At 36.1% G+C, this 25,773-nt stretch overlaps 1 protein-coding gene across 1 annotated transcript in view; it reads left to right on the plus strand.

The window, feature by feature from the left end:
- ARFGEF1 (ARF guanine nucleotide exchange factor 1) overlaps nt 1-25,773 on the plus strand; it is a 118,197-nt gene that overhangs the window by 42,035 nt on the left and 50,389 nt on the right. Inside the window, 10 exon segments of the mRNA XM_017896306.1 lie at nt 2,396-2,630; nt 6,887-6,986; nt 7,102-7,241; nt 7,354-7,462; nt 8,120-8,321; nt 14,340-14,451; nt 15,971-16,176; nt 16,439-16,523; nt 20,663-20,834; nt 22,841-22,992. Coding sequence (XP_017751795.1) covers nt 2,396-2,630; nt 6,887-6,986; nt 7,102-7,241; nt 7,354-7,462; nt 8,120-8,321; nt 14,340-14,451; nt 15,971-16,176; nt 16,439-16,523; nt 20,663-20,834; nt 22,841-22,992 — 1,513 coding nt within the window.

The following is a 25,773-nucleotide window of genomic DNA, read 5'->3' on the forward strand; positions in this document are numbered from 1 at the left end:
TTTTTTTTTTTTTTTTTTTGCCAAAAGTCAAGCTTTTGTAGTTACATAATTTTATTATTATTATTATTTTTTGTCTTTGCTCCCCTTTATATTTTCTGGTCTTGCTAAAATGATGATCCAGGAAATGTTCTCATTTAAGCCTGAATCATAATTTGAAACTACCCCATGAAAAACTGCAGACCTGAAATTTCCAGCCTCTTTTGCCTATCAAAAGTGTAACTTACTGTGTCATAAGACAGTTGTCTAATCATTTCTTCATTCATTATTGCCTTGTACACAGTAGGTATTTAATAAATGGATGAATACAAGAATAAATCCGTAATTTTTTTTTAGCATGTACAGTATACAAGATATTTTGTTAAATGTTGGGAATACAAATATAAAACATACTTAGAACAAACATTGTTATAGAATGGTAAGCTGCAGGATTTAATTACAATAGGAATTGAGCATAATAGGTGATAAATGTGAGCTAGAATAGGAAGTAGTATTTAAGCCTTGGAAGACTAGAACAGGAGGTGAGATGATGGTTTAATTTGTAGTTCCCTGTAGCTATTTGAAGTTTTAGTTCTCGCTGTCTGTAACTTGATTTATCTAAGCATTTTTTTGGTAATTATGTATTTGCTGCACATATTTTTAGATTCAAAGGAAGACTCAGGGCAATGGCCATCTTAGAAACATGACTGTGTAATAATGAGCCATAATATTATTGGCTCCAGTTTTGTTTCAGAGAAAGTAGTATTTTTTTGTGATACCCATTTACGTGAAATTAACAATTCCTTATTAGATTTACGTAGCTTCTTGAATTACTTGACACTTATAACCATAAAATTTTTCAGGTGGAAATCAAGGGCAGTTAAGTTTACTATATAGTGTAAATGTGACTGAAAGTAGCATTTGGGCTACTTTTTTTTTTTTTAAAGAACCATCTGCTAGAGCTTTTTGGTGTGTTCTGCATTTGAAATGTTGCCTGAGATCAATGTCCTTGGTCTGTTGGGCTTAAGAGATCAGTTTCAATGGAAGGAAAATTGTGTTTGCAAAATCAAATAATTAAAACACTAGGTAGTGATCAGAAGCATGCCACAGTATATTGATTGGGAAAAAAATTAAAATTTTAAGCCAAAACTACTTTTCAGCTTTTCATTACAAAATTATTTAGAATAAGTTGCTAAACCATTTTAAGTTTGTATTTTTATTTTGTTTTATTATTATTATTTTTTGGACACGGAGTCTCACTCTGTCACCCAGGCTGGAGTACAGTGGTGCGATCTCAGCTCACTGCAGCCTCCACCTCCCAGGTTCAAGTGATTCTCCTGCCTCAGCTTCCCGAGTGGCTGGGATTACAGGTGCCCACCACCACACTTGGCTAATTTTGTATTTTTAGTAGAGACGGTGTTTCACCATGTTGGCCAGGCTGGTCTCAAATTCCTGACCTCAAGTGATCCACCTGCCTCAGCCTCCCAAAGTGCTAGGATTATAGGCATGAGCCACCATGCCTGGCCTCAAAGTTTTTAATTGTTCTGAATACCTCTATATTTATTTCAAAAGAAAAAAAAATCTTTAAATGTTACTGAAAAAGTAAGCTTGAATTTGTGCTGTCACTTGTTAATGCAACCAAAACTTTTTTATTATTGTTTAGGATTTCTGAGTAGCATAAGCAGAAAAAAGTCCATTGGAACTGTTGTGTATTAATACTAAATATGGCATTTAATCTGAGAAGTTGCTGATGATTTGTAAGGAGAAGAATGGTTGTGAAAGAAAGGAACACAGCATATATCTTCACATGGTTTTTTTCTTTTCCAGTAAAACAATGGGTTGATGTTAAATATTTGTGAATATTTTTTTTTCTTTTTAAAGTTTGTGGGCTGGGCGCAGTGGCTCACGCCTGTAATCCCAGCACTTTGCGGGGCCAAGGTGGGTGGATCACGAGGTCAGGAGATCAAGACCATCTTGACTAACACTGTGAAACCCCATCTCTACTAAAAATACAAAAAATTAGCTGGGCGTGGTGGTGGGCACCTGTAGTCCCAGCTACCTGGGAGGCTGAGGCAGAAGAATCACTTGAACCCGGGAGTTGGATGGAGGTTGCAATGAGCTGAGATCGCTGCACTCCAACCTTGGTGACAGAGCAACACTCTGTCTCAAAATAAATAAATAAATTTTAAAAGTTTGTGAAATTATAAATATATGGTTCAAGGGAACATCAGTGAAAGCACCTGTTGTTAGTGGCTAAGTTGTTCATGTACTATACTTTTTTTATGTTATAGAATTTTCTCTTCCTCTCCATTTACAAAGTTTATGAAATTATGTGTATCTGGAAATATTTTTGGAACAACCTGTTACTACCATAATGCCAACCTTGTTCATATACTGTGCCTTCTTTTTTACATTTTAGGTCTCATGAACTACGATCCAAGATTCTTTCATTGCAGTTACTTCTATCCATTCTGCAGAATGCAGGACCTGTTTTCAGGACAAATGAGATGTTTATTAATGCTATTAAGCAGTATCTTTGTGTTGCACTCTCAAAAAATGGAGTCTCTTCTGTTCCAGAGGTTTTCGAGCTTTCTCTTTCTATATTTCTTACTTTGTTGTCAAATTTCAAAACACATCTGAAGATGCAAATTGAGGTACGTTTTGCATTTAGGCATTGAAATATAATATTTACTATTGGATATTTCATTTGTTTCATGTTAAATCAGATTTGAATACACTGTAAAGTTCTCCAGAATGTGAAATAATTTTTGTATATTGCCATGCACTTCTTTTTTTTCATTCACCTGTTCAACTAACATGTGCCAAGGAAGTACTAGGCATTGGATAAGCACTAAGAATACAAAATGAAATAAGATGCAGCCGCTGTCCTCAAGGAACTTGTACTAGTTGAATAAATGGTTCTTGCTCTCTTGAATTAATTTGGTCCTCACAATAGCTTTGCCATTGTCTATGTGGTATATTATAATACATTTGTTTATCTTAAAAGAAAGTTCCAAATATATACTGCATCTCCATTATTTTAAACCATTTATAAGTATTAGGCATTTTAAAAGATGTGATTGAGGGGCATTATATTTTGGGGTTCTATTTTAGAATATTTGAAAAAAATTAATATTTGCTTTGTACTTTTTTTTTTTAATGTATATATTCCTAAAGTTTTCTCCCAGGATCTTTGGAAATAGAATTAACAATCATGTGGTTCTAAAATATTGTCAGAGATTTAGTGGAACTAAATTAGGGTTTTAGGGTTCTTTTCAATCGTGTCTGCATGTGTTGTGCAAGTGTACCAGTTTCTTTCTTTCTTTCTTTCTTTCTTTTTTTTTTTTTTTGGAGATGGAGTTTCCCTCTTGTTGCCCAGGCTGGAGTGTAATGGCGCGATCCCCACTCACCACAACCTCCGCCTACCGGGTTCAAGTGATTCTCCTGCCTCAGCCTCCCGAGTAGCTGGGATTACAGGCGTGTGCCACCACTCCTGGATAATTTTGTATTTTTAGTAGAGACGGGGTTTCTCCGTGTTGGTCATGTTGGTCTCAAACTCCTGACCTCAGGTGATCTGCCTGCATCTGCCTCCCAAAGTGCTTGGATTATAGGCGTGAGCCACTACGCCCGGCCTTAAGTGGTTTTTTTTTTTTTTTTTGGAAGGTGTACCAGTTTCTGATTTTTTTGTTTTCATCTTCAAATAAAACTTAAAATAGTTCTTATGTTTTACCAATTTAATGAATGCTTTTTTCAATTTGTTATTTGTTGAAATGTTGTTTTGGTTGTGATGTTGTATGTTTTAAAATACTCATTTTATGTTGTCAGTTTTACCTTCATATTGTGTTTGATATACAGGTTATATTTTAATTTTTGTCAATTTTATATTTAATCCTAACTCAAGACTCATAATTCACTAGCTTGGTAGGAAGGATAAATTATTTTTCCAGAATTTCACAATGGCTAAAATAGTCATATTATCCTTTAATGTTAATGTTCTGTAATAGCTATCAAGATTGATTTAGAACATTGTTACGAGAATGAAACAGAATTAGGCCTTGGCATTTTAAGTGAAAAGCTTTTTAATTTGGGCCATATTTTTGGACAGAAAACCATTTTTGGTGCCTATGGGATATATGATGTCAAGTTTTAAGAGTTTGCCATATGTCTGTTAAAATGATAGAAGGCGTTTAACTAGGAAGAGTTGCCATTTTTAGATCGTTTTTTCCCCCATTATCTGTAGGAACTACAAATAAAAGACAGTGTTTGAAACTTTTGCTTTTGTAAAAAAACCAGAAGTCTTCCATTTGATGATGAGACATTTAAGTTGGCATTAGAAAATTTTGTAATACTTTATGTAGCCAATTACAGATTTTTTTGGACACTGAGATTCTGCTTCTGTAGGTACTGTTTACAGATCTAGATATTAAAAATTATTTAAGTTGAGATTACTATTTTTGCACAGCAAATTCGACTTTGCAAAATGAATTTGAAAGGAAAACTTTAAGAAATTTCTTGTCAATTTGTAGATGGTAGATTCTCATTACAAAATTATTGTAATATTCTGATTTTTAAAATTTAGGTTTATTTCACTCGTTATTGTCCCTCAGGGGGAGATAATGAGGATAAAATGAGATAAATATAGATATACTTTCAAAAATGTTACACACACTCAAATTAAAAATGAGTTGAACGCCAGGCACAGTGGCTCACGCCTGTAATCCCAGCACTTTGGGAGGCCGAGGTGGGTGGATCACCTGAGGTTGGGAGTTTGAGACTAGCCTGACCAACGTGGAGAAACCCCATCTCTACTAAAAATACAAAATTAGCCGGGTGTGGTGGTGCGTGCCTGTAATCCCAGCTGCTTGGGAGGCTGAGATAGGACAATCGCTTGAACCTGGGAGGCGGAGGTTGTAGTGAGCCAAGATCGCGCCATTGCACTGCAGCCTGGTCAACAAGACTGAAACTCCATCTCAAAAAACAAAACAAAACAAAACAAAAACACCTGAACATGGAGAAAGCCCAGCTATGAAAACCTAAATTTGCAAAACAAAATTAAGATTGTTGTTACATGAAGATTCATTTTATGAGAATATTCACTTCAGAGTTTCTGTGATGTGATTTTTTTCATAGGCCTTAAATTATCTATTCCAGAAAATATAGTTTATGTACAACTTTTCAGGAAAACATATGTGAAGACAGCATACTTAAGACAGAGCTGTTGTTCCACATACATACATTATAGGTGCTCAATAAATCATTAAAAGGTTGATTTTTTTAGAGCCCCTATTGTGATAGGCATAGTATCTTATATTACGGCAACAGGCTTTTGCTTATTAGTGCAATTTGATAAACCGTAGATAATAACTAAAATCTTTTCTTTCCTCTCTCTTCCAGTCTATGTTATTTATTTTGTTAATCAGAGAATCCCAAAAGTTTTTGATTCATGGCACTGTTAGAGTCTGACTTTTCATGAAAGTTGCACTTAGGCCAGAGGAATACCTGCAGTTCTATGTTCTATTTATTAAGCAGGCAGGGCCAAACAACTTAATGGATGTTTGTGTTCACAGCCTACTATCTATTTCAAAGACAATAGTCTGCACAAAGTATAAGAAAAATAATGTTTTTATTTTATTCTTAACCACACTTACTTACCACTGGGATGTGTGTGCCTATTACAGACTACACACAGCTTCTTAGATCTTGGAATTGAACACTGTCCCCCTCATTCCTGTACTTCATTGATTTTCGTTCAGTACTTGGTTTTTTGTTATAGCAATGACCAAAACCCAGCTTTGCAGAGATAATGATGTCATTGAAGGGAATGTAGTGTGATCTAATTGAAACCATGAGCAGTCTTTCGAGGTATCCAACAGATGTATCTCCCTCTGAATTTTGCCTCAGAATTTTTTCATGGCACCCTCATGAGTTTGCTACAGCATTCTGGGGTACCCTGATGTTTTTAGGAATTGTGGCCATGTTGCCGTAAATATTTATTGAACACCTACTATGTGCCCTGCAATGTGGACGTGATTCTTATCAAGAAAGACCTGGTCATTACTGTCTTCAAACTTACAGTCTATAGGAGATACTGATATTAAATAAGTAAATAGAAGTATGCTGAGTTTTGTGAGAGAAAATCACATTACAGGGGTACCTAATCCAGTTAAGGGGAGATACTATAAATGTGATTTTCTGGATTCATAATGCATATGTTTCATAAATATTGACATGTTGTTTTTTTTTTGTCATTCCTTCTTAAAGTCACTTTTATAGAATACATTTAAATCTGAAAATTCTTATCTGTTAAATTGAAATTTATCTCATTAGGTTAACTCATTGCTTGATTATTTGTTGTAAAGAGTAGTGAGAAATAGTTCATATGTAGTTTTCAAACAGTAGAGATTTTCACTTTCGTGAGTAATTAGAAAAATAAAACCGTATGAGACTTAGATTGTTTTTATTGTGTGGATTACAGTACCAGTTACATTTAAATCTATGAACAGTTAGGCCTCTCAGTACCAGAATGTCTCTGAAAAATATAACTGATAAACAGAAGTATAAATTACGCTTTTTGAGGGGGATTAAAAAAGCATAAGTTATATTCTGTAAAAGTGTTCAAGAAATTATCACCTGGAGGAACTCTAAATCTTTGCATATTTCTTTTGTAGCAGCTGTGTTGAGAACAAAATACAACAGTGTGAATTGCAGTACTGATAACTAGAAGGGCAAGTTTAAGTCGCTTACCCAAGATATTTTAGTCCTGAGGTTTCAGAGATGGAACTCAAAAGGAGTTGAACTCCATAGGAGCCTGGGTGCTAATATCTGCTCTACAGCTTTGGGATGTTTAAAAAGTGATCACACATATGAATTATAAACAATATTTTAAACAGAAGTTTTCTCCTAATCACAGGTGTTCTTTAAAGAAATTTTCTTATACATTTTGGAAACTTCTACCAGCTCATTTGATCACAAATGGATGGTTATTCAAACGCTGACGAGGATTTGTGCAGGTATTTTAAATTATCCTTCTTTTTACTATCCCTTTCTTATTATTAGATATTTAAAAGGCCAAATGTACTCACATCCTAGATGTACTTTGTTGAAATTAATGTTATATTGTTACAGATGCTCAGAGTGTAGTGGATATTTATGTAAACTATGACTGTGACTTAAATGCAGCCAATATATTTGAAAGACTAGTAAATGATCTATCAAAAATTGCTCAAGGAAGGGGCAGTCAAGAACTTGGTATGAGTAATGTTCAGGTAAGAACTTTAAAAACATCTTCAAATTTAAACTTTACCAGGAAAGAGTCATGTATTTTCCTTAAAAGACCTTTTAAAAAAAAAAAAATTGTATTTTTGAATTATTTTGTAGGAATTGAGCCTGAGGAAAAAAGGTTTAGAATGCTTAGTGTCGATTTTGAAGTGTATGGTTGAATGGAGTAAGGATCAGTATGTGAATCCCAACTCTCAGACAACTCTTGGTAAGGTGATATTTTGAGTTGTAATTCTTTGTCATTTTAAGTGAATAATACTTTGGAGGATAGTTGCAGATGCTGTTAAACCAATTTCATGATATATTTATTCATTTAACTGATGAGGAAGCGTTGTCTGTGAGTTAAATAACTAGCTTTAAAATTGTGAAAGTTTTAACTTTAATTATCCAAGCTATTTTTTTCTGAATCTTCTTAGAAATATTACGTAAAATGAAGCATATTTATGCAACTTTCTTGTATTATAATTATAGAGGAAACATATAAAAGGCAGTATGTTTTAAGAAGGTTGTTCATCTGTGTTTGATGTTTACCCTCACTCAGAGAAAAACTCATAGCTGCAGGGCTACACTGGTGTTATCGAAAACAATTCCTCATGAGGAATGAGCTGAGAGCAGAAATCCAGTGGATACTCAGCACTGCAACCGCAAAAAGAACTCCTCCTAATGGTGCAGACTATACACGTACAAATTACAGTGTGTTTTAATATCAAAGTATGTTGTTTATTATGTTACCTAATAGTTATTTTGTATTAAATAGATATCTAAGCAACATTGAAATGCCTTGCCTTATTCAAGAATTTGTTTGCCCTTACACTTTTTTTTTTCTTTGATAGAATAATGTACTCTATCAATTTTCTTCTTTCAGGTCAGGAAAAACCCTCAGAGCAAGAGATGAGTGAAATCAAACACCCTGAGACAATAAACAGATATGGAAGTTTAAATTCCCTGGAGTCAACATCATCCTCAGGAATAGGCAGCTACAGTACACAGATGTCTGGCACCGATAATCCAGAACAATTTGAGGTCCTAAAGCAACAAAAAGAAATAATAGAACAAGGGATAGATTTGTAAGTGTCACAGCTTAAGGAGAAATGTTACTGAGTAGCTCTCTGCCAGTATGGTGCCACCCCTGCCGTGGGTTTATCACCTTATAATGAGTAAAATGGAGGATAGTTCTCGTGGATCTAATTCACGAGGCTTCTATTCAGCCCCCCTTGTTCATTGCAGTCTAGCCCAACTAGATTCCTGTAATGCCCAACCACTCTTGTCATATAAATTAATTTGTCACCATATTATAAGTGCTGTTGATGAGTAACATCTGTGCAATTTTGCATTGTTTAGCTCATTATGAAATCCTCCATTTTATTTCCTAATCATGTGACAACTCAAAACATTTAAAATATGAAACTTCTAATAGCTATCAGTACTCCTTTATAGGTTTTACATTTTTCCCGCTGGGTTACAATTGTACTACTCTTGTTATTGATTTCATTTTTATATGTTGATAAGGTGATCACCTCTCTTTCCAACCTGGCTAGTGTACCAGATCCTAATATTGTGAAATCAGTTTTCCCACTAAGCTTTGTGATACCTGCCTGCTCCTGGACTATTTCTTTTGTGAATATCACCATGCTGCCTTCCTTTCTCTTGTTGGCCATCTCTTTTTTCAAAGAGATGCCATAAGGAAAAATGAAATTGCTTGCTGTCTCCATGATCTAACTATTATAAACTTAAAAATTCCCGTGTGTTCTTACTTGGTTTGCTACTTCTGTAAAGCATTTCTTCCTGATACTTAAGCAGTGCCTTTTTTTTGAATGTTCAGATGTCTTTTTTCTCCAGTGTTAATATGAAAAACAGTTCAACAAAAATGTACATATATTCTATTTTAAAATTACAAAATCTTACAAAATTGCCTCAGGAAATAGCTGTCACTACTGCATTAATTCTAATTGTTCGGTCAGTATTTATTAAAGTCTCATCTGTTCCAGATATTATGCAAGGTCCTGGGGAAGCTAGATACATGGAACAGCCCTTCCTTCTGAGGGGCTCTTGATTTAGTATGTGTAAACAAATATGCATATTAAAATTCTGCTGGTCACCCAGCTACACATATTTGGTACTTGGGACTGTTGCCAGGCACCATGAAGGCACTGGTGCTTGGATTCAAGATTATAGTTTAAACATGAGCAGTTTTTAAAAATAGTACTGTGTAAGGTTTATAAAAGTGTCATACAGAGTAAGTACTGCCAAGGTACTTATTTTGAAGTACTTGAGAAATGAGGAGGAGTAGTCAGAGGGCTTCAAAGTGGAAGTCTTCCAGTCCTTCTCTCAGCAGCTGGACTTGCTTTCTGCTTAATACAGCTATTGATGAGAATGCTTTCATGGAGCTGTATTCCTAGTATACTTGTCTACAACTGTTTCATGACGCCAGTCTATCCTGTTTGTCTCCTACCTTTTTGACTATGCCATCTCAGTCTTGTGGGCTGTTTTTTTCTTCCTGCATGCACCTTAGCATAGCCAGGGTTCTGTTCCTCAGCCCTTTCCCAACATCAACCCCTTAGTTCTCCTATGAAAACAAAAGACAAATAGAAAAGCCTGTTATTTTTGTATTTCTTATTTATGGTAGTAACCCCAGCATGCTACTAAATTTATAAGCTAAAATCCTGGGAATTAGCTTAGGTTTTCCCCTCATAGGATTAGATTCTTGAATCTAATCTGTCACTAAGTCCTTTTGATTCTACTTCCTAATATCCCTGCAATCTGTTCTCTTTTCTCGATCTCCCACCGCTAGTCTTGCAAATCAAATCATCATTATTTATTTCCTCAACTAGTGTAATCTTTCAATTGGCTTACCTTTTTCTTTGGTTTTGTTCATTCTTCAGTCTTTTCTCACACTTAACTAGAGTAACCTTTCTTGAATGAAAGTCTGTTTTTTCGCTCTCTTAGAGAATAAAACCAAAGCTTCTTTGATTGTATGATAATACCTTCATGATTTGGATCTGCTGGACTCTAAGCTTCATTTCCTGCCACTTTTCTATCTCACCTCACTTTCCAACAATGCAGAACTATTTATTATACAATACTGTCTTGTGCTTTTGTGTTTTAGTATGGCCTCCTCCTCTCTGGGATGTTTTTTCTTATTGTTTATAAAAGATATAATTGTTCTTCAAAATAGTTCCACGGTCACCTTTCCCAGGAAATATATTATGACCATCTAAGTTAGTTACTTCTACTGTGTTATTTTCTTACCTTTTGAATACATCTGTTTGTCACAGTTTTACTATTATAATTCTTTAAAATTGTATTTCTTCCTGTAAGTGAGTACTTCTAAGGGTGGCCAGGGGCTTATGTTTAGCTTAGTGAAAAGTGTTTCATTTTATGAATGTTAAGTGGTTATGGTTAGATGAGAACTTGACAAGGGAACCTTTGGGAAGACAGAATCAGGAAGACCATCCCAGACTAAGAGAATAGCATGTGCAGCAGCAGAGGAGAGGGAGGACATCTGAGCACTTGTTCAGCATGGCAGGGCAGAGTGGAGAGGGGAGTAACAGGAGCTAAGATGAGAGCATTGAGTTGGATCTAAATTACAGAACGCCTTATTCTCCATGTAAAGGACTTTTTGTCTTGTTCCTCTTGGCACTAGCATGCTAGTGAAGGACTTTAAGCAGAGGAGTAGCATCATCAGATTTCTGTTTTGTAAATAGGACTTTGCAGGCAGCCTGAAGGGTGCGTTAGAACATGGGCAACATGAGATGATAGGGAGACCATTTAAGAACTCTTGCAATAGCCCAAATGACAAGTGTTGGAGCACCAAAGTAAGGAAAGTAGGGAGTAAATGATCTGTAAACAAAGAGGTAGCATTTGAATTGTATCTTTAAGCCTGAGGGAGACTCCCCTGTGAATGGAGCAGATAAAAGATAAGCAGAGGAAATAGACTCTGAAAATAGATTTAGGGAATGGGATGTGATAGATGGGAGCAGAGGAAGGAGAAGGGAGTGAGAGAGAATCTGGAGCTATAAATGAGAAAGGTTTTGTTTGGTCTAACTAATTTGGACAAATGAGCCAAGATTACTTGAAGATTAAGGGAGAATGTATATTCGGAGTACCTCAGAGATATTGTGGGTTCAGTTCCATACCACAGCAGTAAAGTAAATATTGCAATATAGTGAGTCACACAATTTTTTTGATTTCTCAGTGAATTAAAGTTATGTTTATACTGTACCATAGTCTATTAACCTGCAATCCCCTTATGTCTAAAAAACAATGTACGCACATTAAATTAAAAATACTTTATTGCTGAAAAATACTAGTAACCATCTGAGCTTTCAATGAGTTGTAATCTTTTTGCTGTAGAGTGTCTTACCTCAGTGTTGATGGCTGCTGACTCATCAGGGTAGTGGTTGCTGGAAGTTGGAGTAACTGTGGTAATTTCTTAAAATAAGACAACAGTAAAGTTTGCTGCCTTGATAGTCTCTTCCATTCACAAAAGATTTCTCTGTAGCATGTAATGCTGTTTGTTAGTATTTACCTACAGTAATATGTCTTTCAAAATTGGAGTCTGTCCTCTCAAAATCTGCTGCAATTTTATGAACTAAATTTATGGAATATTCTAAATCTCGAATTTTCTTTCCACTAGTGTTCACAGCATCTTCACCAGTAGTAGATTCCATCTCAAGAAATCACTATTTTCACTTGTCTATAAGAAGCAGCTACTCATATGTTAAAGTTTGATCATAAGGCTACAGTAGTTCAGTGTCATCTTCACACTTTACTTCTAGGTCTCTTGTTACTTCTACCACGTCTGCAGTTACTTCCTCCACTGATGTCTTGGACTCCTCAAAATCGTCCATAAGGGTTAGAGTCAGCTTCTTCCCAACTCCTATTGATGTTGGTGTTTTTACCCCTCCCATGAGTCACAAATGTTCTTAATGGCATCTAGAACAGTGAATCCTTTCCAGAAGGTTTTCAATTTACTTTGCCCAGATTCAGTAGAAGTATCTCTCTACATGGCAGCGATAGCCTTATGAAATGTATTTCTTTCTAGACTTGAAAGTTAGCCAGGCATGGCAGCTTACACCTGTAATCCCAGCTACTCATGAGGCTTGAGGCCAGGAGTTCAAGATCAGCGTGCGCAATGTAGCAATACCCCATTTCTTTAAAAAAAAAAAAAAAAAGACTTGAAATTCAGAGTTACTCCTGAGGAAAGTTCACAGTGGCTCATGCCTCTGTAATCCCAGCTTTGGGAAGCCAAGGTGGGAAGATCAGTTTAGTCTAGGAGTTTGAGATCAACCTGGACAGCATAGCAAGACTGCATTTCTACAAAAACAAAATCACTCTTTCATCCAAGGGCTGCAGAATGGGTATTGTGTTAGCAGGCACGAAAGCAACATTAATCTCATTGCACATTTCCATCAGAGCTCTTGGGTGATCAGGTGCATTGTCAATGAACAGTAATCTCTTGAAAGGAATCTTTTCTTTGAAGCAGTAGGTCTCAACAGTGGGCTTCAAATATTCAGTCATCTATGTTGTAAACAGATGGTGCTGTCATCCAGGCTTTGTTGTGCCATTTCTAGAGCGCAGGCAGAGTAGATTTAGCATGTAATTCTTAAGGACCCTGGGATCTTTGGAATGGTAAATGAGCATTGACTTGTTAATATCATCAGCTACATTAGCCCCCAAGAGAGCCAGTCTGTCCTTTGAAGCTTTGAAGCCAGGCATTAACTTCTCCTCTCTTGCTATGAAAGTCATAGATGGCATCTTCTTCCAATAGAAGAAAGACTGTTTTATCTATGTGGAAAATCTGTTGTTGAGTGTAACCACCTTCACAAATGATCGTAGCTAGATCTTCTGGATAACTTGCTGCAGCTTCTCCATCAGCACTTGCTATCAGACCTTGCGCTTTTATGTTATGGAGACCGCTTCTTTCCTTAAATCTCATGATCCAACCTCTGCTAGCTCCCAGATTTTCTTCTGCAGCTTCATTACCTTTCTTAGCCTTATAGACTTGATGAGAGTTGGGGCCTTTCTTAGGATTAGGCTTTGCCTTAAGATAATGTTGTGACTGGTTTTATCTTCTTTTCACACATGAAAACCTTCTTCATATCAGCATTTAGCCTGTTTGCTTTCCTACCTGTGTGTTCACTGGAGTGGCACTTTTAACTTCCTTCAAGATCTTTTCCTTTGCATTCACAACTTCATTTGGCGCAAGAGACCTAGCTTTCAACAAGTCTTGGCTTTTGACATGCCTTCCTCACTAAGCTCAGTCATTTCTAGTTTTTTATTTAAAGTGAGAGATGTGCGACTCTTCCTTCCACTTGAACACTTACTGTAGGGTTCTTAATTGGCCCAATTTCAGTATTTTTTTGTCTTGGAATAGGGAAGCCCAAGGAAAGGAAGAGAGATGAAGAACAACGGAGCAATCAGAACACATATGATTATTGATTAAGTTTGCCATCTTATATGGGCATGGTTTGTGTCACCCCGAAACAATTACAATAGCATCATCAAAGGTCACTGATCACAGGTCACAGTAACAGATATAATAATAAAAAAGTGTGAACTATTGTGAGAATTACCAAAATGTGACACAGATACAAAGTGAGCACGTGGTTTTGGAAAAATGTTACTGATAGACCCTCAATGCAGGGTTGCCACAAACCATCAACTTGTAAAAACCACATATCTGTGAAGTGCAATAAAATGAAGTATGCCTGTATGAGATATTTAGTATTCACAGCCGTACTCAAAGTTCATCTACCAAATGGCTTTCTCTCTAATAGTCTCTCATAGTCTAATTTCCCACTGTGGATATGGATTAAAAAAACGCTTCGTACTGTAACAAAAAGTCAGTGAAATGATAGTAATAAGGATGGCCTTCCATATGAGACTGACTTCTATAAAGAAAAGAATAAAGAAAACTTGGCACAATGTAATTATTTTGTATATTCATATACTGATTTGTATTAAATAAGCTGCTGTTTTTCTGGGTGCTATTAGAAAATTAATTTACTGTGGTTTAAGATCTTTTCAGGGACTACGAATGGTTTTCTATTTTTAATGTTCTTATTAACTTTAACATCATCTAGATTTAATAAGAAACCAAAGAGAGGAATACAGTACCTCCAAGAACAAGGGATGCTTGGCACCACACCTGAAGATATTGCCCAATTCTTACATCAAGAGGAAAGATTAGACTCTGTAAGAATACCATTTTCATTCTAACCTTTTCTGTAAAATTCTTGGGAATTTTTTTTTCTTTTTATTAGAGACAGGGTCTCACTATATTGCCCAGGCTAGTTTTGAACTCCTGGGCTCAGGCAGTCCTCCTGTCTCAGCCTCCCAAAGTGCTAGGATTACAAGTGTGAGCCACCACGCCTGGCCCCTTTTCTGTAAAATTCTTTTTTAAGTTAATAATACATATTGTGACTCCTTTAAAATGCTTTCCTAAGTATAGAGGTAAGTAAAACATAAAGAATAACCTTGGTTGGCTGGGCACAGTGGCTCACGTGTGTAATTCCAGCACTTTGGGAGGCTGAGGCAGGTAGATCACCCAAGGTCAGGGGTTCGAGACCAGCCTGGCCAATGTGGCAAGACCTTGTCTCTAATAAAAATACAAAAAATTAGCTGGGCGTGGTGGTGGGCGCCTGTAATCCCAGCTACTCAGGAGGCTGAGGCAGGAGAGTCATTTGAACCCAGGAGGTGGACGTTGCAGTGAGCCAAGATTGTGCCACTACACTCCAGCGTGGGCTACAGAGTGGAAGTCTGTCTCAAAAACAAACAAAAAGAATATTCTTTGTTATAAAATCATCTGTAATTGGCCCTCTATAGCCATGAGTTCTGTATCCATGGATTTTATATCTGTGGATTCAACCACAAATTGAAAATATTCAGGGGGAATAATGGGTGATTGCATCTGTACTGAATGTGTACAAACTTTTTTCTTGTAGTTATTTCCTAAACAATACAGAAAACCTATTTACATTATATTACATATTATAAGTAATCTAGATATGGGAGTAGAGTATATGGGAGGATGTGCATAGGTTATATGCAAATACTATGCCATTTTTTATAAGGAACTTGAGCATCCATGGATTATCCATGCAGGGTCCTGGAACCAATCCCCCACTGATACTGAGTGATGACTTGTGTGTGTGTGTGTGTGTGTGTGTGTGTGTCTTTGTGTATAAAATATAAATTCTGCTTTTTAAATTTTCTAAACAAAAGAATTTCCTGATATTTTTATGAAGGCATTTAGTGTGGTTAACTTTAAGCTTTGTGTTTGAAATTGTTAACTCTGTAGTCAAAAGCCTGTGGATTTTAACGAAATTTTCTACTTTTTAAGTGACCGTGTGGCGAATGTAAACATCTCATGAAAATCTCAATTTCTGGCCGGGCACGGTGGCTCATGCCTGTAATCCCAGCACTTTGGGAGGCTTAGGCGGGTAGATTACCTGAGGTCAGGAGTTCAACACCAGCCTGAACAAGATAGTGAAACCCTGTCTCTACCAAAAATACAAAAAAAATTAGCTGGGCGCAGTAGCAGGCGCCTGTAATCCCAGCTACTCGAGGCTGAGGCAGGAGAATTGCTTGAACCTGGGGGCAGCGGTTGCAGTGAGCCGAGATTGCGCCACTGCACCCCAGCCTGGGCAATAGAGCAAGACTCCGTCTCAAAAAAAAAAAAATATATCAATTTCTATCTCTGTTTTTACTTTAGACTCAAGTGGGTGAGTTCCTGGGAGATAATGATAAATTTAACAAAGAAGTCATGTATGCATATGTGGACCAACATGACTTTTCAGGAAAAGACTTCGTTTCAGCCCTTCGTATGTTTCTAGAAGGATTTCGTCTTCCAGGGGAAGCCCAGAAAATCGATCGATTAATGGAAAAATTTGCTGCAAGATACCTAGAATGCAACCAAGGGTAAATAAGGTTCAAATGCTCATTGACTGTCTGTTATATCCAAAACACCGTGCTAGGTAGCATCCAAGGATTTATACATAATAGGACCTAATCTGTTTAGAGAATTTAGATTGTCTACAATCTGGAAGTCATAAAACAAATCCATAAAAAATTGTAATGTGAGATACTTAGAAAAATACAAGTGCTATGGGATTTGAGGTGACTTATTTAAATGAATCTATATAAAACAGTACTTTATAACATGATAAATTTATTTTTCCAGACAAACTCTGTTTGCTAGTGCAGATACTGCTTATGTTTTGGCTTATTCAATTATCATGTTGACCACAGACCTTCACAGTCCACAGGTATGTCTTCTTTTAAGTCAGTTTTACAGTAAGTGGTACAAAATAAATACATTATTCTGAATTCAGTGAGTAATAGTTGAAATTTTAGTTTTATTCAGTTAAACCAGTCACCATATTTGGGCATTTAATTTGGGATGGTGAATGTTTTACAAAAGCAACTTCTGGTAGTAATTAAAATCAGACTTTCAGGTATCTATAAAACGTTTCTGTATTTGTCATTCATGATTGACAATTGTATAAAGCTTAAGATAAATTTTAATCTAACAAAACGTTTATAGGTCTTATGTCTGTTTGTCACAAGATGGAAAAACACTATGTATAAACCTTCCTTCTAAAAAATATAATGTTTCAGGCCAAGCGTGGTACCTAACACCTGTAATCCCAGCACTTTGGGTGGCTGAGACAGGTGGATCACATGAGTCCAGGAGTTAAGACCAGCCTGGGCAACATCATGAAACCCTGTCTCTACAAAATATGCATAAATTAACTGGGCACTGTGGCGTGTGCCTGTGGTCCCAACTACTTGGAGGGCTAAGGTGGGAGGATTACTTGAGCCTGGGTGGCACAAGTCATCCAGTGAGCTGAGATTGTGTCACTGCAGTCCATCCTGGGTGACAGAGGCAGACCCTGTCTCAAAAAAAAAAAAAAAAAAAATTTTAAAATTTCAAAAGAAAGGGGATTAAAAAAAAGAACTCTAGTGTACCCATTACCTGCCTTCCACAGTTATCAACTTATGGCTGGTCTTCTTGTATCTGTATCTCTTCCCTCCCCTAGATAATTTTGAAGCAGATCTCAGATATCATACCATTTAATCTGCATTTATCTCAGTATGTTTCTCTAAAAGAGAGTACTCTAATTAAACATAACTATAATACCATTCATTACCTAAAAAGTTAATCATAGTTTAAAAATACCTGATAACCTAGAAATGTTCATTTCTTTTGCCTCATAAAATTCATATTTCCTTCTTAAATATTAAAGAACTGTCACTTGATTTTCTGAATATCTTACCAAAAAGTTTGATTTATAGTTTTAGTATTTTTTGCTTATGTTTCTAAAAACACATATTGACATCCTTAGGTAAAATTAACCTTTATAATTATTTGCAAGATTTCTTTAGTACTTCTAGGGGTAGTACTAATGATATTTGTTATTCTTAGGATATTAAAATAACATTAACCTACTTTCTAGTCTGAGATGTTTAAAATTTATTTGAATTTTGAGATTAACTTTTGCAGTATAGGGATTTTTTATGTCTGTTTTGAGATGTTTAAAGCAGAGTGGATAAGGAAAGTATATACCAAGCCTAAACTAAGAATGTATACGATTATATACATATGTGTATATATATGATTATATATGAAGTTACTCCTGTTTTAAACACAATATTGAGCAACTATGCATTTACCACAAATTTACTTGATTTTATATAGGACTTTAAAAGATTTATTAAAGATTTTAATAATTCAAGATTTGCCTCTCGCATATTATTGGCAGTATAGTCAAAGCAGCTCACCTTCAGGGCTTTTATTATCGAGCGTGATGACTTTTATTCTATGGCTTTAGAAGGTAGTTCATAGTTGGGATTTTTTTGTATTTGTGTTTTTTGTATTTTACACCAGATTTTTCAGTCTAATTTTTTCATTTGATTTTTCTGTCTAAACTAGAGTATTTTAACCTGGGTTTACGTACATTTGGTTTTAAAAGGCTATGCTTTAAAAGACATTTGGTTCTATAAATGAATAAGCAGTATTATATGCACCTGTGCAATGTCTTCCTATACATATGCACATACTTATGTTATTTTGAAGAAATATTAAAAATTCCTTTTGTATCTTTTCATAAGTACCCAGACTGTGAAAAGTTTCTAAGGACATAACAGTTAGGGTGCATTACCTTCACAACAGTGTCCCGTCTTCAGTGTAACAGTGCCTGTTTGCAGAACACGTGCTTGAAGTCCTAGTCTAGCGGTGGCAGCAGCTTGTTGTCCAACTGTTCCTTATCAGCTTGCTGCCTGGTGTCATGTGCTGCTATGCAGCCTGCAGCTGTAGAACAGCTTGTGAGTTTCCATGAAGCTAAGTAATCTTTTAGAAAATTGTACCCATGATTTTGGCCTCAATTGACTTAGATAACTATAACAAATGACAACATTTTAAAATACAAATAACTTTAAAGAAATTTCTTAAAACTAATTCTCGTTCTTAGTTCTTTTCAAACTTAAAATATAGATGGATTTTAACAAGCTGTTTATGTTCCCTTTTCACCCAGAGTATTTATAGTTATGCTATTTTTTATGTAGTGTGTGAGTCAGTGATTAAAAAAAAATTTTAGGCATATTTAGAACACACTTAATTTTTGTGTATACAATAATCATCAGTAATAACAACTGGCTTTAAGTGATTTAAACACTAAATAAGGCACAGCTTAATACAAGCACATGAGGATAAAAGTCAGGAGTAGAATGTTCCATAAAAGATGTCAGGATAAGAAAAGTAGGATTTTGTTTTATACAGCTTCAGACTCCCACTGTGACAGAAGTGTTCTGTGTGAAGCAGTGTGCTTTATTTTGGGGACCCGAAAGCAAAGTATTCTGTACACCCACGTATGGGATCCCTAACCCGGATCCAGAGACAATAAACTGCTACTTCAGATTTTCTGTCAAGACTTTTCTCTGCTTCTGATTGACATAATGCTAAAACATTTTACCATGCTTAAAATTTCCAGGTGATTTTAATCTTCCTTTACTTCTTACTGGCAGCAGTGTGTAGTCTTTTATTTTGTTATTCCTGGTGTGTTTTTTAAGCATTCACCTGAACTTTAGTTTAAAAAGCTTCTTTCTTTCATTTTTTTTTTTAGTGCCGTGACTCAAGATGAGTTTTTAAAGTTGTAAGATGATAGCATTTTATCCCGTTAAATGATACGTTACGCTTGAAAACTTTCATGGTAATATTTTACATTTTTGTAGGAAAAGCACTCCTGCCTCCCTTTCTGACATGTTAGAAAAATCTGTCTGCAGAATAATCTGAAGTAAATAAGTGTATGTATCCCAGTTACATTTTCTGAAAGTTTTGGTTCCTCTGTACTTTTGCTTTTTGTTTGAGACAGGGTTTTGCTATGTTGCCTAGGTTGGACTTGAATTCCTGGGCTTGTGCCATCCTCCTTCCTCAGCCTCCTGAACAGCTGGGACTACAGGCACATAACACCACACTCTCTGTAGTTATTTTTGCAAGCTTCTGATGACTCGCTTGATTATTTTTCTGTGTACTTTCATGTAAATTTACAGGAATCATATCTTAAGAGTTTACCTTAAGTTCTTTGTGGAAGGTGGTAGAAATATACTTAATTAAATAAATATCTTTTCAGAGACATCATGTAAGATGTAGAACTATATTTAATTAAATCAGTGTCTCTTCAGAAACATCATGTAAGACTTCTGGGTTTTTTCTATCTAGGTTTCTGGAGGTAAAGTGTAAACATTTTGGCTATGCTAGTTCCCAAGTTTGTTAATAGGCCTACCGTCTTACAGACTCCAAACTTGTATTCCACAGCTTTATCAAGGTGCAAAAGGCATTTCTGTTTAGGGTACTCTTATACAGGACAAAACATTCCAAGGATACTTTGTACAGATCACCTGACATAATTCAGTTGCCACAGTGACTCAGTCAGAGAGACTGTTATCTGGTTTTAAATAAATCTCAAGTATTGTTATGCTTATACCCACTGTATATAAAGTCAGCTTTAAATTCATTAACAGCACATTTATGTTCTAAACTAAGATTTGAATGTTTTCGATACCTTTGTTTCCAATAATTGTCATGGCCCTTTTAAGAGATTGCAAGAGCTCTTAAACCTTGGGCAAAAACAAATATTTTCATTGTTCAACTTCCCTCCTTTCTGGTTGTACATTACTCATGTCCACCTCAGAGCATGAATTAGTTTATGCCAGAATGGGTCTTTTCTGTATTGCCTTCATTTTCTGTGATTTTTTTTTTCATTTTTATCTATAGTTTGTTGAATGTTTTCCAGTTTCTATCCTCAAAAGTATTTACAAAATCTCTTATGTAAATATTCATATCCTTAAAATACAAGTGTAACCTTTATGTTAATTTTTAGGAATTATAATGGTTTTTCATATTTAGGTGAAAAATAAAATGACAAAGGAACAGTACATTAAGATGAATAGAGGTATCAATGACAGTAAAGACCTTCCTGAAGAGTATCTATCAGCCATCTATAATGAAATAGCTGGGAAAAAGATATCAATGAAAGAAACAAAAGAACTAACAATCCCTACAAAATCAAGTAAACAAAGTAAGTATCTAAATTAATTGAATTCTGATTGTTCAAGGGGGAAAATATGGGTTCCTAAGAGTTTTTCACTTACGGTCAGGTGTGGTGGTTTGCATTTATAGTCCCCAGCTACTCAGGGAGGCTGAAGCAGAAGGATCACTTGAACCCAGGAGTTCGAGACCAGCATAGGCAATATAGCGAGGTTCTTGTCTCTAAAAAAGAAAAAACTTCATAATTTAAAAGAGAGTTTTTCACTTTATTTAGAATAAAGTAACCTTAGAAATATTGTTAAGAACCATGTTTTGATGAGAAATATTGTAATAGAGTTTGGTGATGTGATTGTATTTTTTCCCCCACATTCTGAAGAAAGATAACACTGACCAGTGATTAGTGGAAAATAGTATACATTATATGCATGTGTCAGTGTGCATTTAATATACACGGATCCATTTAGTAGTTAACCTCAGCAAGGATTTGGAGGTCATAAAGAGTAGTTAGACTCAATAGTCAGGCTTCAACCCTTGTCATTTTTTCTTCTTCCTCATCATCTTCAAGCAATATATTTCCATTTGTTCATCTTTTATTACACATAAACGGAAGCTGAAAGTAGGGATGATTGGAAGAGGTGGGGAGACTTAGGATCAGGTGAGAGCTCATAGAGTTAGAAATTGCTACCTCAAACAGACCACAAGTTATATCACTATAGAGTCCCTAGATCTAACTAGCACCAGGAGGCACCTGTGAACCCAGCCCCCTTCTAGACACTCTGTACCTGTGGACGGTGGTAATTAAGTTTGAGCTGAAATCTGACTACAGGAATGAGATGAGGGTAATGGCTCAAGAACATAACAGTAATATAGAAAGAGGATTCTTGCATTTCTGAGCACTTCCACTTGGAACTAAAATCTCAAGTTTAAACAAAGTACAGTAGTAAAATCCAAATGTCAGGAGAAAAGAATATTATATATTGTATCATCCTCATATCCCTCTTTTTCTGTCCTATTTTATATATGGTGGTAGGAAATAAGAGAAGCTGGAAATGGGAAGGAGATGGTGGTGTGCTGAAAACACCCAAATTACCCTGGAGTTAAGTTATGGCCAGTTGCTTCCTTGTTAACTCAGCAGCTGTCATTCAAGCCTGTGTGGTACAAAGATGCCATTGCCTCTTTTTTTTCTTTTTTTTTTTTGAGACGGAATTTTGCTCTTGTTGCCCAGGCTGGAGTGCAATGGCATGATCATGGCTCGGCGCGATCTCGGCTCACCACAACCTCCGTCTCCTGGGTTCATGCGATTCTTCTGTCTCAGCCTCCCAAGTAGCTGGGATTCCAGGTGTGTGCCACCACACCTGGCTAATTTTTTTGTATTTTTAGTAGAGACCAGGTTTCTCCATGTTGGTCAGGCTGGTCTTGAACTCCTGACCTCAGGTGATCCGCCTGCCTCGGCTTCCCAGAGTGCTGGGATTACAGGCATGAGCCACCACACCTGGCCAGATGCCATTGCATTTTACCTGTCTACTCTTCTCCAGTTCCATATTTGGGTTGTTTCCCTAATAATTTTATTGTGACAGTTGTACCTACTCATTTCCCTTTTCATAGGTTTTCCACTTATTCCTGACTCCCAGTCTAGGTATTTATTTTTTGAGGCAAAATTCATATAACATAAAATTAGCCATTTAAAAATGAATAATTCAGCGGCATTTAGTACATTCACAGTGTTGTACAACTACCACCTCTAATTCCAAAATATTTCATTATCCCAAAATGAAACTCCAAACCCATCAAGCAATTACTCCTTATTCCCTCTCCCCCAGCCCCTGGAAAATACCAGTCTACTTTCTATTTCCATGGATTTTACCTATTCTGGATTTTTCATATAAGTGGAATCATATAATATGGGATCTTTTGTGTCTTGCTTCTTAGGATTATTTTTAATTAGTGTTGGTGGTGGTTATTATTTGATAGTAAAACATCAAAATAGAATTCTTAAATGTTTTATATTTTAAATGCTGATAGTGTTTATTGTTTCAGATGTAGCCAGTGAAAAACAAAGGAGACTTCTGTATAACTTAGAAATGGAGCAGATGGCCAAGACAGCTAAAGCACTCATGGAGGCCGTGAGCCATGTTCAGGCACCTTTTACAAGTGCAACACATTTGGAGCATGTGAGGCCCATGTTTAAGGTTAGAATTTTCAAGTAACATCTGATTGCAGTGTACAGTTATATATAACTGTACATTTATAATATTTTTAAGTTAAGGAAAGGATACGGTGATATAACACATTAGTATAGATCTATTGAGGTGAAATTCATATAACATGTTATTTAGGACATAGTAGATACAAATTTTCTATTACTTAGAACAAGCAGAGTTACTCTCTATAATTAATAGTTGTGTAATCCTGGGAATTAAGAATAGAAAAGTTTTGGAGAATGATCATTAATCCTTGGCCTGATTTTCTCTAAATTAGTCATGCTTAAATCTTTGGAGTTAACTCACATTTCAAATGATCTTGTTTTCTTCAAGTGCTTTGAGCCCAGGAACTTAGATCAGGCTTCTGAGTATGCCTGGGACCCGGAAAGTAGGGTAAGGAACAGTAGATAATATTATTTGTTTGTGGGTTGATTTAGTGAGAATGATACTTACTCTTTAAAATTTGATTTCGCATTCCTTCTTCATTCTCCATCCTTTCTCCAAATTCCAGAATGAGTAAGCAGTGCATTACAAGAGTTGTAGCAAAGTGGAGTGGTGTCTAGTTAAGTTTGAAAAGAGAAAGTTGGTAAAGTATATTCCTGTTCATGAGATCATATGGCAAGATAGTCTGTGGAGGCTAAAGATCATAATCCGATGCTTACTCTGATTCTAACTACACGTATGTGTGGGTAGTAAAAGATGACTGCAGGATTCTTGTGCTTCCTTTTAGCTCCAAAATTTTGTAAGTACTTCTACCTCTTCTTCAAGGTCCATGTGATACACTGTTTCTAAACGTTGATGAAGAATCATGAGATGAGAGTGAGCTTTTATGATCTGTTCTCTGGATTTGTTGTAGTTTATTTAAACATCCTCCAAACTAGAATTAAGAATCTTCCCTCAATGCCATTTCTGCTACCACAATGCTACTCCAGACACCCTCATTTCTCCCTCTGCTTACTGTGGCATTCTCCTAACAGACATCTTCATTTCTACTTTTTCACTCCTCTTACCCATTTATAGAGACCAGAGTGATCTTTTTAAAATACCAAATGAAATGCCAGTTTCTTACTTAAAGCTTTTTATTGACTTTGCATGATACCATGAAACCTGACACACCCATGGTGTCTGTAGACTTTCTGTGATCTGGCTCCACCTGCCTCTCCAATTTCATCACTAGATCTCCTCTGTCTCTTACTATGCCGCAGTCACACCAGCATTTTTTGGTTTCTAGAACATCTTAAGTTATTTTCTCTTCGGGGCATTCATATGAGGTATGTCCTTTGTCTAGAATGTTCCTTCCTTCTTTGCCTGAGTAGTTTCCAGTTTAAATATTACCCTCTCAGCCAGGCATGGCGGCTCACGCCTGTATTCCCAACACTTTGGGAGGCCGAGGTGGGTGGATTGCTTCAGGTCAGGAGTTCAAGAACAGACTGACCAACGTGGTGAAACCCCATCTCTACTGAAAGTACAAAAATTAGCCGGGCTTGGTGGCATGCACCTGTAGTCCCAGGTACTTGAGAGCTGAGACAGGAGAATTGCTTGAACCTGGGAGACGGAGGTTGCGGTGAGCCAAGATCAGGCCACTGCACTCCAGCCTGGGCGACAGAATGAGACTCTGTCTCAAAATAAAATAAAATAAAATAAATAAATATCACCCTCTCTGAGAGTTCTGCACTGTCCCCTCTAATCTAAACTAGGTCCCTAATTCATAATATTCTATGCCTTTCCTTCAATATATCTATAGACTTACCTATCCATCTGTCTGTCTGTATGTCTATCTGTATGTCTGTCTGTGTACAGATTTATGTGCTCCTCAACTTACAATGGGATTATGCCTCAATAAACCCATTGTTTAAGTGGAAAATGTATTTAATACACCTAACCTACAGAACGTTATAGCTTAGCCTTGCCTGCCTTAAACATGCCCAGGATACTTACCTTAGCCTACAGGTGGGCAAAATCATCTAACACAAAGCCTGTTTTATGCTACAGTACTGAATATCTCATGTAATTTATTGAATGCTATACTGAAAATGAAAAACAATAGTTGTATAAATATATTGTAAAGTCAAAAAATGGTAAATTGAACCATTGTAAGTTGGGAACTGTCTGTATATACATTATTTATATACATTTATGAGGTAAGGAACTATGTCTTTTCATTTTTCCCAATATCGACCATAGTTCCTGGCTTGTGTTAAGTACTCAATGAGTAAACATTGGTTGGGTGGAAGGAATGAATGATATATTCCTGGAATGCAATGTATAATATTAAGGGATATAAACTTTTTTTAAGATAAAGCAAAGACAGAAACAAAGTTTATCTTGTTAGAAACAAGATACAGTGTCACTTATAGTCTTCAAACATTATTGCACTTTATCATAATTCGACAAAGCATTTATGAAACAATCCGTAGACTAGTTTTAACAAACAAATAACATCTGTAAGCAGGCATGACTGTCCTAAATTGTTTACTACGTATGAATTTTACAAACATTATTTATAGTAATGGTAGTGGTGGCGCTGGAGAGTATTGCACCTTCTCCAAACTGCACAGTGAGAACCACTGTTCGGTGGGATGTCTCTTCACTTTGTTGATTGTTTCCTTTGCTTTGCAGAGGCTTTTTAACTTGATATGTCCATTTGTCCAGTTTTACTTTGGTTGCCTCTGCTTGTGGGGTATTCCTTAAGAAATCTTTGCCCAGATTAATGTCCTAGAGAGTATCCCCAGTGTTTTCTTATGGTAGTCTCATAGTTTGAGGTCACAG

Source organism: Rhinopithecus bieti, unplaced genomic scaffold, assembly GCF_001698545.2.
Source record: "Rhinopithecus bieti isolate Rb0 unplaced genomic scaffold, ASM169854v2 scaffold_27306, whole genome shotgun sequence".
Lineage (NCBI taxonomy): Eukaryota > Metazoa > Chordata > Mammalia > Primates > Cercopithecidae > Rhinopithecus > Rhinopithecus bieti.